The sequence below is a fragment of the Balaenoptera musculus genome, chromosome 3 (genome assembly GCF_009873245.2).
Source record: "Balaenoptera musculus isolate JJ_BM4_2016_0621 chromosome 3, mBalMus1.pri.v3, whole genome shotgun sequence".
In the NCBI taxonomy this organism is placed as follows: domain Eukaryota; kingdom Metazoa; phylum Chordata; class Mammalia; order Artiodactyla; family Balaenopteridae; genus Balaenoptera; species Balaenoptera musculus.
In genome coordinates this window covers 159,661,428-159,680,276 of record NC_045787.1, presented here as the reverse complement: position 1 = coordinate 159,680,276, position 18,849 = coordinate 159,661,428, and the positions used below count along the sequence as shown (strand labels likewise).

The window sequence follows — 18,849 nt, the reverse complement described above, 5'->3', positions numbered from 1 at the left end:
AGGTTACTGAATGTGGGCAACCAGTGTGATCAGGAAGAGTCCACATGTTTAGATTTCATATCTACTAATATACTAATGAGAATCAGAACTAATAGTCTTCCATTTTAGAACTTATAAGATTCCTCTTTTCTGCAGGATCAATGGCATTTTAAATTAACATCAAAAGTGCTGTAATCTTGAAGCAGAAAAGGAAGCTGGAACACAAGACTCATGAAAAGTTCCACATCAGCTGGCAGTTGCCACACCACAGTGTGGTCTGGCCCAGGATTCTGTGTCCCTGACAGAAACCTTAAGATGTTTCCGGGACAGGCTGTCTAATGTCATCAACCTGTAAGATCTATCACGGGTAAATCGAACCCAAGTTGTAATCTCATATAAACTTGTGTGGGAGAGAAGAGGCTCCCACATCTTTTCTTACCAGCTCAAGAACGCTGCCTTCTTGGCCTCTTCTGAAGCTGCCTCTCCATGTTTGAGAGCAGTATGGTGGCGTTTAAAGTTGGAAACACTATCGTTTAATGACTTTGGCTAAGTCCCTCCCTAACTTTAGGGCAGTCACCTCACATTAAGTCAGTAGGAAACAAAGGCATCTTGTCCTCTCCTGGCCATGGGAGACACTCACTAAACAGTACTGTCATGATGTCGGCTTCTGCGCCTGCAGAAAGGGGAGACTGGCTACTCACCCCACCTGCCTTTATAGGCTGTTGGGAGAAAGCAGGAGACTCTGCTGCACAAAGTCAGGTAAAGCATACATCTCTGTGTAGAAGTGTGTTAGTGTTTGTTATTCAGAAAATTCACACAATGTACCTTGCATTAAAAGAAAAAACTTCTAGAACAACAATTCATGTTAGCCTCTGCTGCGCCTTCCAGAATCTGAACCTGGATCTCGAAGGAGCTTTATGGGGCAAATACACCAGTTCCCAATTCCACTTTGCAGATGAGGAACCTGCAGTCCAGTGAAGCTAAGTGGTATCTTAACCTTCAAATTCCTAGGTGGGAAAATTATCCTTCCTGTGTGTATCTCTGCAGAGGCCCCTTGGTCACCTCCCCTTGGCACCTGAAGTCTGCAGAACAGTGAAGAAGAAAAGTAGTTCCTGAGGTTTCCTGCTGGAGAGCCCAAGAAGGAGTCTAGGGTTCAGTCAGTTTAACCAGCACTTAGAAAGTACACCTAACACTTCTGCTCTAGACAGAGAAGACAAAGCCTGAACTCTGGTGAAACAATGAGTGTCCGATACAAACGGGAACCTAATCATTTGCTGATGAGATTATGCTTGGGTGGACTGACTCTGATTTCTGGGCAGGAGTAAGACAGTCCTCAACTTTATCCATAACAAAACAAGATTAAGCTGGAACAAAGGCACACAGTGCACTTAAGAAAGATTTTCAACACCCTGGGCTGCCATACACAAGAAGAGTAAGGCTTCGACTGTTCTGAAAAACCGTTAGTTGCTTTTTGAAAAGGAGTGTACAGAATTTACTTTATTACTGAGTTGAGAGAAATTATTAACTCAGAGCCTGATGCTATAGATATTCAAATACTCCAGAGGCTAGAATATAGAGCAAAGAAACAACTTTCCTCTCAAGAACTCCTTTGTCAGGGAGATGGTCAGAAAGTGGTACTTTGTTACTTCCCTAAGTTTTCAGATACTTGTGGATATTAGGTCAGCTGCCTGACATTGAGTTTTCAAGCAAAAGCTAAGTTTGTTAGCATACTTGCATGCCCATAAAGGTAAGCATTACGTGACACAATTCTCTGTCGCTTCTCTCAGAAGACGTTTAATTTTAGTGTTGGCTCTTCAACACTGTCCCCATTTTTATTTTCCAGGAGCATCTTAAATATGTGTCAACTAACTATGCAGAAGTGGAGTTCCTACTTGGGCAAGGCAGAAGAGAAGAACAGCTGTGTGCTGGCACCGCCTGGTTGGAGCCACCTAACTCTCACCTGAGCCCAGGTCAATCAAGAGAAACTGCAGAAATACAGTCACATCATCTCTGCCAGCAACCTATCCCTCCACGGCTCTGAGTTTCTATATGGGGTTTGCTCCAAGCCACACTCCTGTCAAACGGCTTATAAACAATACTCAGGGATGTCACTGACAACAGCAGCATTTAAAGGTGGCACTTTCTCACCACTCATATTCAGAGACAATTTCCCAATTTCATCCACCACACTTATATTAGCAGGACTCTGCACACACCTATCACAAGAGTGCCCCCAAATAAGCCACGTGAAATGTGCATTCCATGACACGTAACACAACCGTGGTCTTGGCCTCTCTTCCTCCTGTACTCCTAGGAACCCTTTAGATTAGAGCCTTACACAACACTGGAACCCCTGAGGTCACTGCCCCACCTAATCTACAACATGGTGACTGCCCGTTAAAGTGCCTCCTGATCCCAAAGCTCTCCTAGGTGGCGTTAAGGATCAGTGCTAATATCTCAGCAACCTTTCAGACTCTCCGGAAGGCAAACAAGCACATGGAATTCAAGAAATTACACTCTGACTGATGCAAAAGTCACCAAGGCTACATTTTTCAAGTCACTTGTTTTATCCTCTAATATTTCAGTCTTGGGAATTGCTGCAGCACCCGTTTCTGCAAAAATTCTGCAAGGTTTTATATAGCTTGTGCCTACTCCACCCCCAAAGTCATAACAAAAATGTATACAATATTTCTTAAAGACAATTACCACCAAGTCTATCTTAATGGGGTCTGAAGACCAGGAATGACAGAATTACTTATGATACAGAAATCAGAGTCTTACAAAAATAACTCTATTTCTGCCAGAATTGTACAATCCAACATGAATTATTCCCAAAATGCTAGGCTAAAGCCTACTGCTAAAAGTAATCAGCCAAACTCACGTAAAGGAAAAGCAAAAGCCCCCATAGTGACAGAAACCTAACAAGATGGTTTATTTCTTCCATCCCCAGCACATTAAAAAGTGGTTTCAATGGCCACTTCCTGGTCTCCCAGGAAATGCAGGGGCTCACTTCATACTTGGATGTCACTACATCTTCCCATTGCTGAACTGCTCCTGCCACAGGGGTAAATGACCCCTATGGCCGTAAACCACTCATAAAAAATATGAGAACGCGATGAGTCTTTCCCTACACACACGGAGGGGGGCAGGGGAGATCCCTCCACAAACAGTAGCCTCCGTGGAGGAGCACCTGAGAAAGCGACACCCTGGGGTTAACCCTGATGGCCTAGGTCACAACCCAACAGGTTAGGACCCCAGGTAGGGCGTAGACAGCCAACGGAGGGCTCTGGGTGGAATGGGAGAGCAAACAATCACCTTTAATTCACTACCAAAAAGCGAGGCTCTGGCTTGGCCTGAGACGCAATGAGTACTTAGGCCCAGAAAGGTAACAGAAAGAATCCCACTCTCCACAAGATCATCTTCCGTCGGCAGGGACCCCAAGAGAGACCCGGCAAAGGCATGCCCACTCTCAGAACCAAAAGGTACTCTCCAAGCGCCCTGGGCACCCGGCTAGGTGCAAAGCAGGCCAGGGGGGTTCCCTCCGAAGCCAGGAAGGTGCTTCCAGACGGGAGGAAAGAGAAAGAGGACTTCCCTGATCACCCAGAAGACCGAGACACCGCCGGCACCGGCTCCCCGAGTCATACCCCGGACACCAGTTGCTCCACAGCCTTTCCCCCTCCCCTGCCCCCCGCCGGGAGGGCTTCCCGGGGGTCGCGGGTCCCCCGGGAAGGGCGAGGCGGGCGAGCTCCGTCAGCAGCAGCAAGGGTCGTAGAGCTGGACCGGGAGAGGAGAAAAAGCTCTGGTCTCAGCTCCCATCTGCTCCCTCCGCCCAGGCCGCACGAAAGCCTCGGCCTCACGTACCGAGCGCCGCCGGGCTGCCCGACCAGCCCCCGGCCCGGACCCGGGGGGCGAGATGCCGGGATGGCAGCGGCCCTCGGGGGCAGGTGGGTGTCCGGTGGGTCCCCCGGAGCCCTGCGGGCGAGGGGCACTATGGAGGGGGAGGGTCCCGGGCCCACGCGGCCTCCACCCCAGCCCGTGTGGTGAACACTTACGTTGCTCTGGGGGTCGATGGCCTGCAGCAGCCGGTCCCTGATCTGCTGCGGAGACGGCGGAGCCGCTGTCATTGCCTGGGCGAGGCGGGGGGGGAGCGGCCGGGCCAGCGGGCGGGCGGGCTGAGGCGGGGGACGGGGTCACTCACTCGCCTGCCTCCGGGAGCGGAGCCTCATGTTCCCCGCGGCACCGGGGGAAGTGGGGGCGCGCGGGGTGGCGGAGAGGGGAGCCGGGGCCGGGGCTCAGGCCCGGGGCGCCGCCGCCACCAGAGGAGGAGGAGGAGCCGCCGGAGCCGTCGCCGCTGCTGCCGCCGCCGCCTCGAGAACCAAACTCCAGTGAGCTGCCCCCGCGCGGAGCACTCTGGGTAACCCGCGCCGCACGCAGCGTCGGCACCACGCTGAGGAGGTTGGGAGATGGGGCAGGCAGAGACGCCAAACTTGGGCGGGGCCACACGCGGGCCCCGCCCCGCGCCTCTACGCATGCGCGCGCAGGCGCATTGTCCCCGCCCGGCCAAAGGGGCCGTTGGGAGGCGGTTGGGCAGGGGAACGGCCACCGCCTGGATGCCCCGCCCCCACCCAAGCTGGGCGGGGGCCGAGGTTTCCGACGGAAACGGTCGATACGCGCCGAGTCCTTGAACCCGGGCGCTCTGGGTGGCCGCCTGAGGGCAGCGGGGCGGAGAGGACAGCGGAAGGACCCCTCCTAGGGCAGAAAAGCTTTCCCCATTCTGATGGAGGTGACGGGAGTCGCGGGTGGGAGGAGCTGCCAAGTTTTCTGAGCCCGGGGGTCCTCCTCAGCCTCTCTATCTGCGTTCCGGGGGGCCAGGAGGCAGACGTCCACGTTGTAATTCCGTGCGCGGGTCAACTGAGGAGCCGAGGAACGCTGCCGCCCCCGCCCCTCCAGAGGGCGTGGATGCGAGCCGGGGGTCTGCAGCGCCGAGGGCCAGGATCCCAAAAGCATGAGACTGCAAAGTGCCTCACGGAGGAGCCGCTACCCAAGCTGGGAAAGCCCCAAACCATGAGCTGACACCAACGTTGCAAACCTGTGTCCACGCCAGGGTTTCTCAACCTGGGCACCAGTAACATTTGGGGCCGGATCGCTGTTGTTGTAGGGCCTGTCCTGTGCATTGCAGGATGTTCAGCAGCATCCCTGGTTTCTACCCACTAGATGCCAGTAGCACCCTTTCCCCGCTGGGGACGACCAAAAACGTCTCCTGTCACTGCCAGAGGTCCCCTGGTTGGCAGAACCGACCCCTGTTGGGAATCACTGGTTTAAAAGACCCTTCCACACTTTGCGTGGAGATGCTGGAAAATTGAAGCCCTCATTCTCTGAACCTCCTTTAAAAAGGAGGAAACGGAGGCCCAAGGTCACCCAGAGTTATAGGTCAAACCCAGAATTGTTAAATGTCAAGTCTAAGGGCTTCCCCCCCGCCCCCTCACTGCCTTCTTTCATTGCTGTCTCCTCTCTCTCTGGAAGCTCTGTTAAATATACGGTTTTGCGAAGGGGTAGAAAAGCAGGCTGAGTGGATTATTAGCCGCAGCCTCGGAAGAAATAACTTTTTTCGTTGTTACAGGAAGGCCTAGATTTAAAACAGAGGCAGCTGATGAGAACCACATGTGCGCCTTGGATCTGTGCTACACCTGTTAGTCTTGCATTTGTCATGCTTCTGGGAAGCATTTTTATTTGCAAAAACGGCGGCTTCCGCACGTGGTTGTGGTTGCCTGCTTCTGCACGTGGGAAAAGTTTTACATCACACTTGTAGGAGGCAATAAATACCGGCAAAAGACTTCTCTTTAATTTACTCACTCTCCCTCCTAGAATGAGGTGCTTTGTGTACACGGTCCCGGTTGGAAACCAGCCCACTTGGAGATATTCTTTATCTCACTTCAGATAAGCAAAATAAACAATCACTCCCCCAAGTATATTCCGGTCCTGCTTCCCTTTTTAATTTCTGACAGATATACAATACATTATTTTTTAAATCAAGGGTTACTTAGAAACAAGCAATTTGTTTCCCATGGGTCAGGTTACTTAAGAAAGAGCTGGAAAGCATTCCATTTACCTGCTCTTTTTAAACTAAAAAGAAACATTAAGATGACTGTGAGCTCCACAAGGGCACTGATTCCGTGTCCCCAGTAGATAGAGGAGTGCTTATTAAATATATGTGAAATAAGTGAATGAATGTCTCATCCAAATACATGGCAGCTGTATACACAAACCCAGACGTATTTATGCAGTTCAGTTCCACAGATCCGGCACACAGTGGGGGCTCGATAAATATTTAATAAATGAAGTACTTCATTAGATATAAATACACATGAGGATGCACATGGGCACACACAGATATCTGTATATAGTATATGTAGTCTTATTCCACATTTAACATATACAAAGAGTGCTTATAAAGATTAAATCAGATAGCCACTAAATGGGAGTCTTGAAAATGTTAGTAGTTCTCTTAGGTCCAGGGTAGATAATGCAGTTCACCTAGCAGACTTTTTGCTTTGAGGAAGAAATACTTGAAATGGCAAGGCTGGTCCTCGAAGTAAACCCTCTTGCTATAATGGTTCTTCCCTGGCAATATGTCCCTAAAATTATTTAGATAGAGAGCACCAGCCCCACTGTCCTGAAGGGACAAGATCTTTTGTGCTTGGAATGCCTCACCTCTTAGCAAGGTGGCCCCCAAAGAGGAAGGGAGAGGAAGTGGCTCTGACCCCTGACTTGCTCTTGCCATGGGAAGTGGCAGGGAAGGTAGTTTCAGGGGCCTGAGTGCCCAGCATCCTCAGCCAAGCTTGGCAGGTTGAGAGTGGACTCCTCCTCCTAGCCGGACAAGCAAGGGCATCACAATAGGAGGCCATGAGCAGGCCAGCTCCCACAACTGCAGCGGACCAGTGTTCAACAGTGACAGCAGGTGGTGGCGAGGAGCAACAGCAGGCATACCTGGGCAGACATACCTGAAGTGAAAAGCAGCTGTGCCCCTTTAGACACATAAACCCCTGGAGCTGGGCAACTTAAAGGAGAAGTTGTTACTGGACTTATCCCAATAAGGTATGTGAAGACTCCAATGATTAATAGGAAAATGTGTGCAAAGCCACCACCCGACTTGGACCCATATGTTTGCTCTGAGTTTAACGGTCTGGTGGGAATTTTTAAAAAACACTCTCTAGCGTATTAACTCCTTCAGCCACATCAATGATCTCAGAAGCACCTAGAGATGGGTTTCAGAGTTCGGCGTGGCTTTGCAGCAAGTCCTGTTCAAAAGTGAAGCCAGTTTCAGCTGGTTCTGAATAGCCCCTGATATGTCACTGCTTTTAGGAAGGGTTTCAAAGATAGGTGAGTGAACTCAATTTTTATCATGTCTCCAAGTGTGGAGATACAAACATGCACAAAGCCTGCTCCTGGGGAGCTAGTTTTGAAGCCAAGACCTGAAAACAGGTTAGGGGCTCATTAATACAATACCATAGTTGTACTGTCCAAGCAAAGTGTTGCAGAAGCACAAAGGGGGGAGTTCTGGAGTACAGAGAAAAATGACTGACATGGAGGCAGCATTTCAACTGAGAGCGTTTCCATACATCGACACCCTCTGACTCGGCATTTCACAACTTCTAGAAATGTATCTGCAGGAAGCAATCAGATGCAGACAAATGTGCCTGTACAAGGAAGATCACAGCAGCATCGTTTCTAAGGGCAAAAGACTGGAAGCCACCTATGTGTCCAGTAATAGGGGGGTATATAAATAAACTGGGAGTCAGTTCATGGAAATGGGATGGTTACGGACTAGGAGGGACCATAGGATTCTGTAATTCCATTTGGGCGGTGGTCTTGTCTTATGTAGGCAACATGTAGAAATTCACCAAGCTGTATGTCACTATAGATTAAACTTCAAAAATAAATAAAGGAATATAGAGCTGGCTAGCTAGATAATCTAGCCATTATAAACCAGCATTGAATAATACAGGAAAATGCTCCCAATTTAATATTAAATGCTAAAACGCAACATATAAACTATATATCTTACAATCTCAATTTTAGTTGCATTAAAATATATATACTTATGCACATAATTCATAGAAAAAAATACTGGAAGAAACCAAAACATTTATCTCTGACAGGTGATTTTTATTCTGACACTTTTGCCTGAAGTTCCACGTTTTCTAGAACGAATATGTGATGCCTCCTGATGATCTCGTCCAGTGCTGGTGTTATTCTGACCTCTAGTAGCCTCGAATTCTCACCTTCTGACTGAGGTACTGCTAATTTGAAGTATAATCATAATCTCCAAAATCCTGAAGATGGGTTTGCTATCAGGCTGACTGATGGTTGTCAATCTAAGTCCTAACAGTTTGTGTTTTCCCAACGGCCCCAATTTTGTATTATTTTTAGTAATCAAGAGAATAACGACTGGGAGTAATATTGAGTACCTACTATGTGTCAAGTTCCACTGAGGGCTTCACATGAGGGCCCTGATGAAGCCCTCTGGACAGTCAGACGCTTGCATCAGCTCCTCCCCTTGACTCTGTGTGGGGTCTGCTACTCACTTTGGCCTAGAGGATGCGGTAGAAGCCACACTCTGCCTGATCCAGACTGAACCTCTAAGAAGGCCTGGCAGTTACCACACAACTCAGCAATTCCACTCCTGCGAATCACCCCAAGAAAACTGAAAACATACGCTGACACAGACTTGTACAGGTAAATGTCCATAGCAGCTCTATCCTTAATAGGTGCAACATGCAAAGGCCAAAAACCCATCAACTGGTGACTGGATAAACGAAGTGTACATCTATACACTGGAATATTACTCAACCATAAAAGGGAGTGAAGTGCCAACACACACCACAGTGTGGATGAACCTTGAAAACATTATGCTGAGTGAAGGAAGGCAGACACAAAAGACCACATCTTGTATGATCCCGTTTATATGAAATGTCCAGAATAGGCAAATCCATAGAGACAGAAAGTAGATTGATGGTTGCCAGGGCTGGGAGAGAATTTGCAGTGGTTGCTAATGGGTGCGGGGTTTCTTTTTGGAGTCATAAAAATGTTCTGGAATTAGATTGTAGCGATGATTGCCTCTGTAAATACACCAAAAACCACTGAATCATCCAATTTCAATAGGTGACCTGTATGTGAATTGTATCTCAATAAAACTGTTAAAAACAAGAGGAGGCAGTAGCCTGGCAGTGTCCATCTGCCTTTGCAGTCCTGAGAGCACCAAGTTGCCATGTCAGAATCTGGTGACCGTGCTGGAGGGGCACGTGGCAAGAAGGAGCGGCCTGGGGCCTCCATGGAGAATAAGGAACCAGGAGACACAGAATGCTGTGCCCCACGTGTCTAACCCCATCAGCTGGGCCACCCGGGCTGAGGTGCCAAGATACATGAGTCGAGAGGCCTCCTTGGAGCTCAGAGACAGCCTCACTGGGCTGTTCCAATTTCCTGCCCACTGAACTGTAACTAAATATAGATGTTTTAAGCCACTCAGTATTGGGGTCACTCGTTACACAGCGCTAGCTGACACATAGTTGCTACTGTAATCCTCAAATGACACACAAGGAGGAGCCTGAGGCTGAAGAATGAGGAGACTTGCCCACAGCCACTTAGCCCACAACGATGCAGCTGGGATTCCAGGCTGGATCTTTCTGATTCCAAACCTTGCTCTCTGGTCTTTACCACTCCTCAGCTCCGGCACCCCTCCTGCCTCATGTTTATCGTTTGCCATGTGTCTCCTGTGTTCCCTCCTCCGCCCCAATCTTCTTGCCTGCTGACCATTTCTCTCTCTCATCTGCTGAACGCACACATCCAGGCAGCTCTTTTTTTTTTTTTTTAAGCTTTAATTATCTTCTTTATTATGCTAACCTTCAGTACAGCGTAAAGGATAATCATATATAAAAACAACACAGTACACATAATTTTAACACACACACAGACACACACACGAAGGAAATAAAAGATTAATCTCTCTTTTATTTCCACTTTTCTATTGCCATCTAGTCTTTTTCTAGGAGCTTTAGGTATGCTTGTATCAATCTCTTTTCAATTTATATTTAATTCTTCAGAAGGCAGACCAGGTAACATACTTTGGAAATTATAAAATCAATTTTGTCTGTCTTTTTGGTTTGTAGTCATAAAATTATTCTTTTTGCTTTATTTCATTTTAAAAAGAAGACCTCAAAAATCTTGCTAAGACTCACAGATATAGAGAACAAACTAATGGTTACCAGTGGGGGGTGCGGGCAATATAGGGGTGAGGGAGTGGGTGGTACAAACTATTGGGTGTGAGATAGGCTACAAGGATGTATTGTACAACACAGGGAATATAGCTAATAATTTTGTAAATGGAAAGTAACCATTAAAAATTGTACAAAAATTTTTTAAAATCTTGCTAAAATAGTGTGTAATCTATTTGAAGTGCTCAAATAACCTAATCACGATTGGAATGATCTAATCACTTGTTAGATTGGATCAGAAGCTATTCCTTTGTTTACTGCAGTTTTATGTTCTCTCAATTACTCTCATGATGCAAAGAAACAGTCACTCTACTAATTCTCTAGTTAATTGTTTTATTTTATTTTATTTTATTTTATTTTATTTTGTCTACAGAAGTAAAATAAGAAGTTCAGTGAAGGAACTGCAGGATAAATGATAAATTTGTCATAGCTTTTATCCGTGATTGGCCTTTTCTACTCCAGGTGGCTCTTTCTGACACAGGGTTTGAATCTTCTTGTTCCCTGCTCTAAAAATTTAGTAGTCTCCTAGTTCATCTTGCCTAAGTCCTTGGCCTTTCGAGGTCCTCTTGTCACACACCACACATGTCACACATTGATACATGCCATATACATGCGTTGCCCATGTTCCTGCTCAGCCTTATTTCTCACCATCCCTAAGTGGGTTTTCTCCACTTCTGTCTGTCACACTGGTCACCTAATTCTCCAACTGGGTGACTTGGATCCTCAGAGGACCTGGTCAAAGTCATGTGGCTGGACTGGGGGCAGGATGATGACTATGGTCCAGAGCTTGGGGTTCCCAGACTCACAAGGAAACGCATGAACCAAATCAGGTACAAGCCATTTCCCTAAAGAGCAGACGAAGGCCAAGGGGTTGATGTCGAAAACCAAATGAGGAGATTGTGATCAGAGTGGAGCAGATGGAAGCAGACGGAAGCCACGATGAAAGGCCCCAAACTGGCCAATGGAACTTCTCAGAAACACACACACACACACACACACACACACACACATGCACAAGATCAAGCCATTTATCAAAATTCCTTCTGGCCTTTCCTGAACCTTCCATGTGCTCTCCAGGGTCACTGAGGCCCACAGACTCCCAAGTGAGAGTACAATTTTGATGCAAAGTGGTCAGACATGGGAACCACCCATCCCCCATCCAGGCAACTAGAGTTTACTTGCCTTAAAGCAGAACTGGATTATTGTATCAAATGGCTTGGACAAGATTCTCTTATCTTAGTGCAGTTTCAGGAGGAGAGGTCAGGGGACACGAGCAAGCAGATTCTATTCAAAGGGTCTGACCCATGCAAGCCTATCCGATTTGAGAGCCCACTTACCCTGAGAACACCCTGAGCTCTGCCTGCTTCCCAGGATCAGGGAGGTGCAGAAAAGAGTGGAGGTTCTAGAAGCTCTATTTGCATCTTTTTCCTTTTTAACCTCAAAATGCAGTGTTGCTTTCCCTCAGGTTTCCTGGATGCTCGGATGTTTACTTCTTTGTGGTGTTTTTTCTTTCCTGATTACACGAGTAGTAGATATTTGCAAAGTGTAGACAATTAGTCAAGTAGAGCAAAGTATGAAAAAAGATTGAAAAACCACTCCCTGATGGAAATCTCTGCACTGGTCTACTTTTGTGTGTGTTTGAAATTTTCCAAGAGAAGGATAAAGACGAAAAAAGGAAAAGAAACCACTCAGCCAGGCCTGTGCGTTTGCTTGGTTTTGTGTGTGGCAAATGCGAGTCATGTAGTTTGGAGATGGTGTTGTCTGCAAAGCCAAAAATATTTACTGTCTGGCAGAATAACACCCCCTGCCCCAGCCCCCAAAGATAGCCCCGTCCTAATCCTCGGAACCTGTAAATAAATTGTGTTAGATGGCAAGGGAGAATTAAGGTTGCAGATGGAAGGAAGGTTGCTACTCTGCTGACCTTAAGATGGAGAGATGTTCCTGAATTATCCTGGTGGGCCCAGTGTAACCACAGGGGTCTTAAATGGGGAAGAGGGAAGGAGAAATGTCAGAATCAGACAGATTGTGTCATGAGAAAGAGTCAACCAGCCATTGCTGGCTTGGACGATGGAGGAAGGGGACCACAAACCAAGGATGAGGGCAGCCCCTAAAAGCTGGAAAGGGCAGGGAAACGGATTCTCCCCTACAGCCTCTAGAAGGAACCAGCTCTGCCAACACCTTGATTTTAGCCCACTGAGACCCGTTTTGGACTTCTGACCTCCAGAACTGTAAGATAATAAATGTACTGTTTTAAGCCATGAAGTCTAAGGCCATCTGTCACAGCAGCCACAGGGAAAGTCATACAGGCCCCTGACTAAAAAAGCTTACCACCCTCTCTTTCAGATGCAGAGCTGCCCAATTAGAGCTTTCAGCCATGAAATGCATGTGAAATGGAGCTACTTGTGACTGGGGGACTGGGTTTTTCATTTTAATTCATTGAGATGGAAACTGAAATAGCCACAGGTGGCTAGTGGCTACTGAACAGATAGCAGAGGCCCTTGCTACTCAGAGTGTGGTCCAGAGACCAGCTACACAGGCTTCCCCTGGGAGCTGATTAGAAACACAGAATCACAGCCTGAGCCCCTAGCCTGCTAAGTCGAATCCATACTTCGCCACGAGCCCCAGGAGATTCATGGGGACATCAGAGTCTGAGACACTGTGGTGGAAGCCACCATTCACCTCCACGCAAATAACTGACCATGGAACAACAGGAGGCAAGGCCCATTCTTAGCAGTTCTCAGGGTCGGATTTCCTGGACACATGGGGTTTTTTGTTTTTTTAATTTTTAATGCTTCAAAGCATACTATTAGCCAAGTAGATAAACTAACAGCTATTGAATATCTACTACAGCCCAGACCCTTGACCATCTATTATGGACTGAACTGTGCCCCCTCCAAATTCATATGTTGAAGCTGCAACTCCCAATTCAACTGTATGTGGAGACAGAACCTTTAAAGAGGTAACTAAGGTTAAATGAGGTCGTAAGGGTGGGCTCCTGATCCAGTATGGCTGGTGTCCTTATAAGAAGAGAGACCCCTGGACTTCCCTGGTGGCACAGTGGTTGAGAATCTGCCTGCCAATGCAGGGGACACGGGTTCAATCCCTGGTCCGGGAAGATCCCACATGCCGTGGAACAACTAAGCCTGTGTGCCACAACTACTGAGCCTGCACTCTAGAGCCCACGAGCCACAACTACTGAGCCCGCGTGCCACAACTACTGAAGCCCACATGCCTAGAGCCCGTGCTCCACAACAAGAGAAGCCACCACAATGACAAGCCTGTGCACCACAACGAAGAGCAGCTGCCACTCCATGCAACTAGAGAAAGCCCGTGCGCAGCAACGAAGACGCAACGCAGCCAAAAATAAATAAATAAAACAAAATTTTAAAAATTAAAAAAAAAAAAAAGGAAAGCAATCCCAGGGATGCACACAGAGGAAAGGCCATGTGAGGACACAGCAAGAAGGTGGTAATCTGCAAGCTGAGGAAAGAGGCCTCACCAGGAACCAACCCTACTGACACCCTGATCTTGGACTTGCAGCCTCCAGAAACCATGAGAAAAGAAATGTCTTTTGTTTAAGTCACCCAGTCTGTGACATTTTGTTATGGCAGCCTGAGCAGACTAAAACACCATCTCATTTAAGCCTCACAAAACCCTGCTGAGAATGTCTTTTAATACATGTACTGACCCTGATGAAAAGACCACCACTTTTTGAGTGCCTGCCCCACATCAGGCAGGTTACAGACACATGTCAAGGCTGTCTCTGTATCATAGACAAGGATATGGAGGCACAAACAAGCCAAGAGGCTGCCCCATGTCACACTCTGTAAGTGACAGAGGCCAGGTCTGAGCCAGACCTCCATCTTGCTTTCCGCCACAACCCTCTTTTACACTTTTTTCCCTGATTCACATAATAAACTCTAATTAGATGCACCCAAGCTTTACTCCCTCTAAAATAACTTCTACAAACTCCCCAAGCACAGTCTCTCTCTCTCTCTCTATGTATGTGTATGTGTGTGTGTATATATACATATACACATACATATATATATATATATATATTCTTGTGGCCCATATTTACCACTAACAGCCACAATAATGCAAACTAAACACAGATGAATATGAACCACCCATAAGATGTCTTTTTTTTTTTTTTTTCAATTGTCTAGTCCAGGGGTTGGCAATCTTTCCATGAAAAGTCAGCCAGTTAATATGTTCACAGTTTTGTGGGTGAGATGGTCTCTGTCCCAAGGACTCAAGTCTGTCCTTGCAGCTTGAAAGCAGCCACTGACGATACACAAACAAGTGGGTGTGACAGAGTTCCCATAAAACCGTATGGACAAAGAAACGTGAATTTCCTTCCATTTTCATCTTGATTTGTTTTTCAACCATTTAAAAACATACCATTCTGCCTCCCGGGCCATGAAGAGACAGGTGGTGGGCAGTAAAAAGACAGGCGGGGAGCCAGATGTGGGCAGCAGCTTGCTAACCCCTGGTCTAATCCAAAACCACCCAATTGGCCAAAAAGAAAGCCACAGAGCCAGACGATGATGAGCCCTTGCCGTTTTCTTACTGAAAAATGTGGACTTTGAATTTCCAATTTGCTACAGATCCCTTTGCCCAATTTCTTATCCAGGAACACTTGCTATTACCAAACTCATTTCTAGGAACTCTCAAGTGCCAGAAAGGAGCTTGAAGGGGATAAAGTGCCTTCCTCTGCATAATGAAAATCAGGGGAATGGTGAAAACAAACCCCCAAGTAGAATTTGCATCTTTTTTTTGTTTTAATAGCATGCCTTTTGCTTTATACACAAACAGCACTCGTCTTTCATCAATGCGGGAAAACATCAGGTTTTCCTGATGGTTTGTCAAATATTTCATAAACTCAAATTTGGTTAAGAAGGAGATAATAAAAATGGTTGACACGAAAAGGAAATGCCTCGTTGACTTTTCTAATCTAACCACTTCAGAGGAGAGCCAATCTCATTATCACATCTCTCACTGCTACTTAAGAGGAATCCCAGGAAGCCCGGAGAGATTTCTTCCCTAACTATCCAAAGAAGTAAAACTGGGTTTGCTCTGTTAACCACATCACTTGAAAATGGCCAGCTCCATTTTCAGCAAGTTTGTACATGTCTTTATTAAAATCCAGACCACAAGGCATGCAGACTATTTCACCTGAGTGGCTTTGGGAGGAAGGGGCACCTTGAGACTCTCCATCATCCCTTCGCTCAGGGGTCGGCGAATTTGTTCTGTAAATGGGCCAGACTGCCCGTACTTTCAGCTATGTGGGCCAGTCTCTGTCGCGACTCTACCAGCGTAGCAGGAAAGCAGCCAAAGCAACCGTAGACAGCACATACCCAAAGGGGTGTGGCTGGGTACCAATAAAACAAGCAGTGGGCCAGACTTGGCTGGCAGGCCCTAGTTTCTGAGTTCTGCTCTAGAGCATCTGGAACTGAAGTGCAACGAGAAACCTAGAGAAAGGAGACGGGGTTCACTCCTCAACACGGCAAGCGTGGACTAAGCAAAAGAGGGTATATCCAATATGAACCCCAAAGTTTGCATCCAGGGCTTGTGCTGCACATTTCTACCTTCTTTTTGTTCTCCACGTGCGGCTTCTCACCTTGGCAGCAACTCTATGTAACGTTCTCCAGGATGAGCAATAGTGGGCATTTATTTATTACTTAGATGGTGGTTAAGATCCTTAACTACCAAGGCCAAGGTGGAAAGCCAGCTGGTGTGATGTCATAAAGAAACAGTTATCTGGGTGGAGCTGAAAACCTCATCCTTACTCACAGATTAAGCAAAGTTAATCTACTTAAGTGGCTGGACATCGCTCCCAGTCAGAGATGATATGGACTTAGAACCCAGGTCTTTGAGATGTATGTACGTATGCATAAACATACATACATAGGAACGAATGAACATTAAGTAAACAAAGACAAAGAAGTAAGTTGTCAAAGATGCGTTTTTGGGGGCTGGGGGTTCTTAGCCTAAAGCTGTCAACGTGGATTTCTCTTTTTTTTTTTAAAAGCAAGTTTCTTTAATAAGTTTAGTCATTTTACCATCCCTTCTTTTTTTTAAGGTGGACTGTTTTTTTTTTATATCAGTTTTTTTTAATTGAAATATAATTTACAATGTTGTGTTAGTATCAAGTGTACCACAAAGTGATTCAGTAATACATAAATACATACTATACATAGATTTTTCAGATTCCTTTCCATTATAGGTTATTACAAGATATTGAGTAGGGCTCTCTTTTTTAAAGTGACCCCAAAAAGCCATTAGGGATGATACACCGAGATGTTCATTGCTGTGTTATTTATAATAGACAAACGCTAGAGACAACTCAAGTCTCCATCAGCTGGGGACTAGTTAATTAATTATGGTATGTCCTTACCTTACAATGGCTTATTTGCAATTATTAAGAATGGTAAAAATACAGAAATGTGCTCATATTATCAGGTGAGAAAAGCAGGCCAGAAGATACAAAGATACCATCTGGACAGAGAAAAGGTATCTACCATACCCAGTGCACATGCATAGAGAAAGAGCCAGAGGAATGTGTACCCAGAGTGATGCTCTCTGGGGAAAAGTGATTACGGGTGATTTTTTCCCTTACAGCAAAGCTGGACTTCATAATTTTTCTACAATGAACATGCATTGGTAGTAAGAAACTTTAAAACAAAATAAAACAAACAAAAGCCACTAAAGCTACAGTGGTGGTACAGGACGATGTAGCCTTCCCGGGTACTCTGGGAAGTACCAGTGAGGGAAGCCAGCAAAGGTCACAACAATGGTGACCGCAGTGGCATTTATAACAGCGGATAAAGTACAAGTTCAAAGTACATATGAGAGGGCCAAGGTTAAAAAGAGATTTATTGACGCTGCACGACAGTTAAAAATGAGACCCATGAAGCCTCTCTGGCAGCCCAGAAAATATGAAGGAAATAATGTCAAAATGAAAACAGCAGAGACTCACAGACATGGAAAAAAAATTATGGTCACCAAAGGGGAAAGGAATAAATTAGGAGTTTGGGATTAACAGATATACACTACTATACATAAAACAGATAAACAACAAGGATCTACTGTATAGCACAGGGAACTACATTCAACACCTTGTAAAAACCTATAATGGAAAAGAATAGGAAAACGAATATATATATATATATGTATAACCGAATCACTTTGCTGTACACCTGAAACATTGTAAATCAACTATATTTTAACTTAAAAAAAAGAAAAGAAAACAGCAGAACCCAAACTGCCTTACCGCTGTTGGAACTATGTCGAATATACCAATACGTATAAGAAAAATGCTAGAAAAGGGATGGGAAGACAGGAAAAGGTTTTCCATGCTGGAAATTGTCTCCAATTTTTTTTAATGATGTGATTGCTCCTTTAACGGTCTGTGTGTGGACTGCTTGAATGAATGTAGGCAAGAAGAGAGAAAATTCGGGCAGTGAGGACACCCATAGGTACTGAGTGCTTACTGGGCGCCACCCAGTCAAGCACCTGGCTCACCTTCAAGTTCACTGAACCTTTTAGTAACACCAGTAGGTTTGACTTTCAGGCCTATTTTAAAGATGTGGAAACTGAGGCTTAGAGAGGAGAAATAACCAGCCAAGGCCCCATGAGCAAGAAGCAGATATGGGATTTGAACCCACATCTAACTGACCCAGAACATGAGCACTTACAAGCTATAGGACCCTACGCACTCAAAATTCAAACTTGGGTAACCTTTGGTGCCAATGCGGGTTCTTGAAAAGCCTCCTAAAGATAAACACCCATGAGTTGCCACTTTAAAAATGGACAACAGCCTTTGATGTGCATCCCCCACAGCTCCACTGCTTATAAGAACTGAACAATGAGAAAATAGTTCTCTGGTGAAAAATACAACTATTGAAACAAAATCTTAATGACAGCATTCTCTTCTCCGAGCTCGATTCATCCCCACGACACACAAATGCCTCACCTCATTGAAACCGCAGCGCCGGTCTGAATAAGGCAGGGAGGTTTCCTCACATCATTCATATGGCTTGAGGACTGACCAGCCAAGATCTTGGCACATCCGTTCCTGCTGACAAGAACACCGGCCTGCGCGAAGCTCAATTCAGCAGCCCTGTTCCCTGCTGCTTACAAACCACGGGGTGATACTCGGCCCAGATTTGACAAGGGAATAAATTACAGAAGCTATGAAGTAGAATGAATTAGCTGAGCAGGAGGACAAGTGGACTTGACCCTGGCCTAGCAAAATCCCACCATTATCACTAACTCGTTCGATTCTTCCAGGTGCAGCCCGTCAAAATCGTATTTGCCCAATTCCTGCCCAACATTTATTGAACAAAAACTGAAAAGGGAGTATCTAACGTTGCCTCTTTTCTGACTTTTTGACAGCCTCCACAATAAATGAATCCTAGGTGTTTCCCACAGTGTAATTTGAAACAACTCAAACTGAAAGTCAACTTCTACAGTAGAAATTAACACATTTTACATCAACTATCTTCAATAATTTAAAAAAAAAACCCGATGAAAGTAACAAAAATAAAAAAAATTTACAAAGGACTTCTTGGTTAAAAAATGTATAAACAAAAGG

At 45.9% G+C, this 18,849-nt stretch overlaps 1 protein-coding gene across 2 annotated transcripts in view; it reads right to left on the bottom strand.

The window, feature by feature from the left end:
* The window catches only part of MED26 (mediator complex subunit 26), a 42,003-nt gene extending 37,604 nt beyond the window's left edge, over positions 1–4,399 (bottom strand). For both annotated transcript variants that reach the window (XM_036845845.1, XM_036845844.1), the window contains exon 1: positions 4,032–4,399. Coding sequence is in view for 1 of the 2 variants with exons in the window: in XM_036845844.1 (XP_036701739.1) it covers positions 4,032–4,103 (72 nt within the window). In the remaining variant the exon portion in view is untranslated. The remainder of the gene's footprint in view (positions 1–4,031) is intronic.
* Positions 4,400–18,849: the final 14,450 nt, after the last annotated feature.